Source organism: Polyodon spathula, chromosome 25 (genome assembly GCF_017654505.1).
Source record: "Polyodon spathula isolate WHYD16114869_AA chromosome 25, ASM1765450v1, whole genome shotgun sequence".
Lineage (NCBI taxonomy): Eukaryota > Metazoa > Chordata > Actinopteri > Acipenseriformes > Polyodontidae > Polyodon > Polyodon spathula.
In genome coordinates, this window is record NC_054558.1 from 21,685,025 (window position 1) to 21,692,867 (window position 7,843).

Consider the following 7,843-nt stretch of genomic DNA (forward strand, 5'->3'; position numbering starts at 1 on the left):
ATTCAGACAGTTCCAGGCGATTGGGATTTGTAAGTATAAAGATTTGATTTATTCTTTTTCTTAAATACACAGAAGTGGTTCCTATTGTCCAGTGTAATTCAGACACATTAATACACAGTGTAGTCAATACAGCAGAGATTTGTTTAGCCTGCGCAGGGTTTCGTACAGCAGGTGAATTCCCCGCTTGTTCATTTCAGACACACAGATCTGTCTGGTCTGGAGTGTCAGCCTGCCAATGGCATTTCCAAAATGAGGTCTTGCACTGAAGACATTCACTCTTAGTTTGATTCCAGGGAATCCGTCTCAGAGGAGCCCTTGAATGTTGCATCACCTTCTAGTCATTCTTAACACTGTCAAAAACAAGGGTGCTGTCATTCTGTTCTGTTGAACTATAAAAGGATGCGTGGACCTCAGACATCTCGCCGTGGAGCTTGTAGAATGTCTGCAGCTCATGACGCTGTTCCCAAGCCAGCTTCTCCTGGCGTTTGTTACAGATATTTAAGTGCTTAAACATTGTTTATTTGTGTTCTCAGTGTTATGAACTGCTGGACAATGTAAGCTAATGCAACATTCACATTGAGCATGTGCATACTTTACATCATCTACTCTGCGGTTTCCTGATATCAAATTTATTACCTGTTTAATTTCACATCATGTCTGTTTTTTAATTATTAGCAATAGTCTCTTAGACCGTTGTTTGCCACGCTTCCTGTGTATTCTAGCAACGTGTGCTTCTGAAAAGTCTCCCCAAGGCAGATTGTGGGGAAGCGTATTCGCGCTGCACTGTGCACTGAAACACATAGGTGATCCAGTGTCCCACTGAGGCCTGTGCAACGCTAATATGGCTTCCCCGCCTCGCTTCCTTATCCTTGAGGCACCTTTGCAGAATCATTGCTGGAGTAATATCTGAGCCGGAAAAAAAGCGACTAGCGCAACAAGATGTGAAACAGGTACGAAAATGCAATATTGGAGGAAAAAAGTAGGTGGTACAAAGCATCCCATTAACTTGCTTCCCCTTTTGGCTGCTGCTTCCCCTTTGAACCTCAAGCCGCCACGGTGCCAGAGCAGAAGACAGTGACTCTGGACGTGGACGTGAATAACCGCAGCGACCGCATGGAGTGGTGCAGCTGCTACTACCATGGGAACTTCTCCTTGAGCGCTGCCTTCGAGGTGAAGCTGCACTGGATGGCCGTCACGGCAGCTGTGCTCTTTGAGATGGTAGGAGGCTGGGTCCGCTGCAGAACTGCAGTGTAACACACAGTGTGAGCAGCGCACTCGCATGCACAGGAGCCTTGTGATCTCTGAGTAATCACACACTGGCTCAAAGGGGAATAAGGCTTGTATGAAAGCAGAAGTTTAGCAGATTATTTGTAACATGTGTAGGAGGCTGGAGTGCCTGATAAAAGTTGGTTAAATTAGCATTTTTGTAATTTTACTAAACTGTGGAATTTTGAGTTTTTTTTTCGTGTGATACTGTTAATATACATTTTTGATATAATAAATGTATTTTGCACAACAATAAAATATAGCAACATAGAATAAATACAAAATTCAGAGATACAAATTATACTTCCAATGAAATTACCAGCAAGCAGTTCACAGAATCGTGTTGAAATTGCATTAAGACCCGTGTAAAGGTCAAGTTCTCCTTGGCCCGTGTGCTGTGCCTCCTCTCCTCCGCTCTTTCTCTCTCCCCCACGCGTAGGTCCAAGGCTGGCACCGGAAGGCCACCTCCTGTGGGTTCCTGCTGGTCCCGGTCCTCGAGGTGCCCTTCGCGCTGCCCAGCTACCTGTACGGGGACCCTCTGCGCGCCCAGCTCTTCATCCCCCTCGCCATCGGCTGCCTGGTCAAGGAGGGCAGCGACCACCTATTCGAGGGTCAGTCCAGCGCTCTCCTTCACCCTTCACTGTAGTTGAAACATGTAGAGATGATAGCAGACTGGAAGAGCTTTGTGTGCAAAGAAACTCTTCTGACTGGGATTCCTGTGTGGCGTGATCAGTAGTAGCTTTAACCTGCCACTCCAATTTAGTCATCCTGACACACCTCTATACATATCCCCAGACCAAAATCCCAGAATAATACAAGTCTTTGGAGACCATAGTCCTCACCTTCCACAGAGTCTTTCAAGTGTGTTTTCATTCCCTTGCACGTTTGCTTATGACTAGTGCAGAATTGACCCTGATTGCGCCTCAAGGCATCTCCCATCAACCCTGCACCCCAACGATGTTTTCATTAATTGTTGAAGGGTTGGACCAATCAAAAGGGAGCTGTGGGCGCGAGAGGCTGTCCTAGCCTGAGCTGCTAAGCATCAAGACTGGGTTACTGCTCCTTCCCCCTGCAGTGCAGTCTCTCTCTCTTGCCCCTTTCCCCCTTCCTCTCTACTCTCCTCCCTCTCTGTGGATAGAAGAATTCAGCACTGAAGAATTGCCAATCATTTAAACTGAGCAGACACAGTGTTATGGTGTCCCAAGTAGGGGTTACTTTGACAAGCAGTAGCGGTTCATGCACTAGTAAGAAGCTGACTTCCCTCTGAACCAGTCCCTTGCGTGTAGAGAGAGAAGCGTGGTGCAAGCAGGAGCATTTCTAAACCCCTTTCCATCACTCCAGTAGCACGCTGCAGTTTTGAGGGGAGTTACCTTTCCGGCAGTGTTGAAGGAATTTAAAGAGCCAATAAGCAACATTGTAATAAGAGCCACACAATGTCTGAGGTGGCGAATGCTGTGTGGATAATCTATAGAGCTCTGTACTCGGTGTCCTCTGATTGAACGCTGTGATCAGCTCCGGCTATTCACTATTCAGAAATACTGAGCTAACGCGAGCGCGGCCAGGGAGGAGCCCCTGCCCACCTTTAATTCAATCAAACTTCCTGTCGTTTACCCTTAAAAGCTCAGAAAAACAAACGCCCAAAATATCGAACCAATTTAGTGACGAGGATGTGCTGTTGCTAAACGGGAAATCTATTATAGAGACAGCATGCTGTTGAACCGTATTGACCAAAGACTGTCATCTAGATGGTACAGTGCTACTAAAGTGGGTGCAGATTGTGAAAGGCGTTTGATTTCTGATTCATTTTCTGCTCCTCTGCTTCTCTCCCATGCTCCCAAGTTTATGTGGTGGGGTATGCCCCCCCCCCCCCCGATGCAGTGCTGTATTATACATACTTGTCAGCCTCTTAAAAAACTAAAAGAACTAACGAATGTGTATCTTGAGTTTAGATTGTTCACGTCTGCCTCTTTTGATTGCAGGATTCGAACCGGAAACATACTGGGACAGAATGCAGCTTTTCCAAGAGGCCATTCTCTACAGGTAATACTGCTTTTCCTAGCTTCTCTCTAAGGGATTGCCAGCGAGCATTGAGCCAGTCTCGGTGTACACGCTGATGAATCTCTATTGAAACTGACAGTACTGAGTGGCACTAAAGGATGGATGACTGCTGACCGTTCTGTCTGTCTGGACGCCAGTAGAATTTGGTTTGAACGTAGTTTAACCTGAATGCCAGACCCTGCTGTGTATTATAATTATTTGATTATTAAGTAATTATTAAGTATTATAATTGTTTGGTTGCAGATTCGGTTTTGTGCAGGACAAGTTCTCGGCTTCTGCTTTCAACTTCCCCTCTGAGAACAAGCCTCAGTACATCCATGTGACAGGTGAGCACAGAGCAGTCCGCAACCCCTGCCAGCAACTTGTACGATTGCACCTCTAACTCTGAGTGTCTGGTATGGGATTAGGGCAGTGAGACTGCACCTCTTACTCTGAGTATCTGGTATGGGATTAGGGCAGTGAGACTGCACCTCTTACTCTGAGTATCTGGTATGGGATTAGGGCAGTGAGATTGCACCTCTAACTCTGAGTGTCTGGTATGGGATTAGGGCAGTGAGATTGCACCTCTAACTCTGAGTGTCTGGTATGGGATTAGGGCAGTGAGATTGCACCTCTAACTCTGAGTGTCTGGTATGGGATTAGGGCAGTGAGACTGCACCTCTTACTCTGAGTGTGCTTGTTTGTGTGCTTGTTGTTTCTCTTCCCAGGCACAGTGTTCCTGCAGCTGCCCTACTCCAAGAGGAAGTACAACACAGGCCAGCAGAGGCGCAGACGCAACTCCACCAGCTCCTCCAACCAGAGCCTGTTCGGAGAGGAGAAGATCGGCTACAACTGGGCGTACAACACCATGCTGACCAAGACCTGGCGCTCCGGGGCCACCGGAGATGAGAGGCTGGCCGACCGGCTGCTCAGGGACTTCACCGACTTCTGCGCCAACAAGGACAACCGGCTCGTCAGCTTCTGGGAGAGCTGCCTCGAGAAGATGAACGCCAGCGCCCCCTGAGAGAGGGAGGGAGCGAGGGGGGGAAATAGCGAGATCAGGGAGAGAGAGAGGAGAGGAATAAAGAGAGGTAGAGGAATGGTGGGACAGACAGGCATTGCAAGAATTATGACGAGGTTATAAGGCTTTGCTTTAAACCGTGTATGATTTATTGAAGGAGAGGTTGAGGAGGGATAGGGAGAAGAGACTGAGGGAGAGGGTAGGAAAGGAAGAGAGGAAAAGATGTTGCAGGAGAGAGGTACCTGAGAATCAGCACTGAGGTCACTGGGGATGAAACTGGGAGAAGAACCACCCCACCACTCCACCAACCCCCTCAGGGTCAATATCATTTCTGTGAGACAAAAAGAGATGTGTTGTCCTACATGCTGGATTCTGTTAAGAACAGTGTGCCAAAAAAAACTGTTTTTTTGAAAGCATGCGAACCACCTATAGCCCAGCCATCCTCGCTGCAATAGGCTGGGAATTCAGCTGTGAGGGAGTGACAGGAGGATTGATATAGGACTGTGTCAGGCTTACTGCAGTGTGGGCTTTGCTTCATGCTTCATGCTGCAGCCTCACCCCTCGCTCCCAGTTAGCAATGCCCACACTTTTACAACTGGAAATCAAGAAACCTTGTGCACTATCCTCTGTAAAATAGCGCCTCTAATTTTAGAGCTTGCTAATGATATACTTGGGGATGTGCAGGATTGGACCAGGAGCTGTGCTGTTGATTTATGATTATCAGAACTCAACCACCTGTAACATATGCTTTGACCTGTGTGACTGTATAATGTATTATGAACGATGTCATGTTATTGAGAGAAGTTGCCTGGTTGTTCATATTGTGAGTGATGCGCTCAATCAAACTGCAGCTGCACTGCACGCTTGCAAAGTGTCTCATGTGTCTTTAATTCTTCAAATATACTGGCTCCCTGCAGAGGGCAACACTGCTGTCTCGTGAAGCCTCTTGTGTTACTGGAATGGTTCAAACAGGATTTCAAACCACAGGACGCATGGAGTGTGTGAAGAGGCAACAGTCTTCAGAGTAGATAAAATCTGAGACAGTCATTTATTGAGGAGATAACTCATTGTTTACAGCGTCAAGTAATTAGATACTTAAGCCTTTCCATTTGTTGTGTGTTTTGAGGACTTCAAGACCAAAAGATAATCCTGTGTATTGATTACAGCTAAGGGTTGGTTCAATCTATTAATGACACCTGTTTGCTAGTGATATGAAATCGTATTGAAAGACAGTCACAAGTAATACAAAGTATTAACACAGTGCTATTTACTGCATTTCACATTGCCAGCTACTGTTTCATACACTGCGGTCCTGCAGGGAGACTGACGGGAGGGAAGGGTCAAACCCAGCAGGATTAGCAGGTGCTTTCCATTCATCCAGATGGGAGTGCCCCATCCACAAGACAATTGAATATATTACTAATGAATGATTATGGAAACAAAATAACTGAAGCACCCTTTGTTATAAACACCAAGTACTGACAAAAACTGGTGAGGAGCTGGGCAACACCAGCTTAGCATGCCTGAGCCCTGACTGCTCTTTGCAAACAGTGAGTGGTGGTGCACCGTGATTAAAGCAAAGTTAAAGCACAGTACGGCACAGGCACATGGTAAATGATAAATAGCTATGGCAAGCCCTTGTGTAAAAAATGAGGATAAAGCAGAGTTAGTGCTTAGTGTACTGTATGAGCCTGGAAAAGGCTTGTAAATTGCATTTATCAGTGGGGTCTGTGCACGGGGTCTGAATGCAGCCACTGACTAGATCAGTACAACAGGGCTCAGCTTTGTGTTAGCGATATCAAAATAGCATCAGTGCATCTCTTTAGCGGATTAATTTCTGTTAAAAAAAAAAATGCAACAGGCCAAGGATCCTGGAGTTCAGTGTTCTTCAATTAAACTGCAGCGGGGCGCGTCCGGTTTTGCACAGACGGCAGAGTGCTGCACAGTTTACACTAGAGCAGAATCTAGTCCAGATTGTTTGTAATTATGTAAGAGCAATCACAAGGGTCCCTAGTGCTACAGTGTTAAGAGTGACATGAATACCACGCACCAAACCAGGCAGGTACACCTGCAGCGACACATGTCCTTGGCAGTGTCATGTGAAAGAGTCTCTGTCTTATATAAGCAGGGCTGCCTGCCATTAATATGAAGAGACGGAGGAGGGGCCGAGGGACAATCTGGGAGGCCTCTTGAATGACGCTGTCCCAGTACGGGCTCAGTATTCAGGCAGCACACGAGAGCTTTTTCTAATGACTGCTAAATTTGAAATACTCACACGTGTGGATTTTTTTAAAAAAATGTTAATTAATGAAATGCTGTCACAAAGTACAACACATGTTTGAAAATATTGAATTATTGCTGAAGAACTGGCTCACAGTAAACTACCACACAGTACGATTACTAGAGGATTTCATGAGAGGAATAGCACTGCAGATCACTGCACAGCCCTGTAGAAGAATACAGCATCCCAGAGGAGTCTTACCAGAGGCCCTGCGGAGGAAAACAAACTCTGAGGACGTCTTGCAGCTTCAGCCTCAGAGCCGTATTGCCTCCTCTTGCTTTTCTTAGCGTGATGAGCAGGTTGAGTGAATTGCATGCTGGGGGATGTGTCGTTGCTGTGCTGTGATTGCAGTCACCAGTAAACTAATCCCTCTTCCCCCTCCCCTTCCATCCCTGCTCCCTCTCCCTGACATTCTCCTCCTGCATTACAAGGATATGTGAGCTCAGCACAGGAATATAGATTTCTCTTTCTGCCCTTCCCTTCCCTTCCGCCTCCTGTCTCATCTCCCTAAGTATAACTCATCAACATCAATCTCCCCTCATTCTCGCCTTCTCTCTCTTGACTCCCTCTTCCTCACCTGGTCTGGGAGGGGGTATTCTCTTTCTGATGCCCCTCTCCTGCTCTCGCTCCTGGTGAGAGCTCATCAGAGGCGGTGGAGCCTGCTGTTGGTCACAGAGGAGCCTCCAGCTACTCCAGTCATGTGTCTCCCCCCCACCCCGTTCCCAGTATGAATTCCCATTGATCCACAGACTGGACAGATGGAAGTGTGTCAATAAGAAGGGGGGGGGTTGTAAATGCAGAATGCTCATAATGAAGATGACTAACAGAACTGTGTCAAAAGCCATGTGGGGACTCAGCATGGCAACATTTTAAAAGATATTTTTGAACATGGGAACTGCTGGTAAAGGAGCACCAGCCAAGCCTGGAGCTGCTGGGCAAATTATTATCACGAGAGCACCTTTTAACACAGGTGTAGCTCTAGATGCATGAACGCAGGCGAGCCCAGCTCTTTTGCTCAGTGGTTAAGAACCTTTCTTGCGATGTGCAGGGCAGCAGGTTTGCCCCCAGCCTCTTGCCCTGTTGTACACGCAGGACAAAGGGAGCAGGTCTGTGCAGAATTTAAACAGTGCTCAGCAGCACGGCTTTCATTACAGTGAGCCCCCTTGCAGCCCCTTTGCGGTTTACTGAAGCAGAACTGACAGCAAGATCTGTGGCTAGGAGAAATAGCATCTTACTAG

At 47.0% G+C, this 7,843-nt stretch overlaps 1 protein-coding gene across 1 annotated transcript; it reads left to right on the forward strand.

Annotated features, from left to right (window-relative positions):
• Window positions 1-6: 6 nt before the first annotated feature.
• LOC121300127 (GATOR complex protein DEPDC5-like) lies at window positions 7-5,253 on the forward strand. Its single transcript, XM_041228548.1, has 5 exons — window positions 7-1,218; window positions 1,706-1,877; window positions 3,246-3,306; window positions 3,568-3,650; window positions 4,032-5,253. Exons 1-5 carry the CDS (start codon window positions 1,114-1,116, stop codon window positions 4,325-4,327), a joined length of 717 nt encoding a protein of 238 aa, XP_041084482.1. The 5' UTR covers window positions 7-1,113; the 3' UTR covers window positions 4,328-5,253.
• Window positions 5,254-7,843: the final 2,590 nt, after the last annotated feature.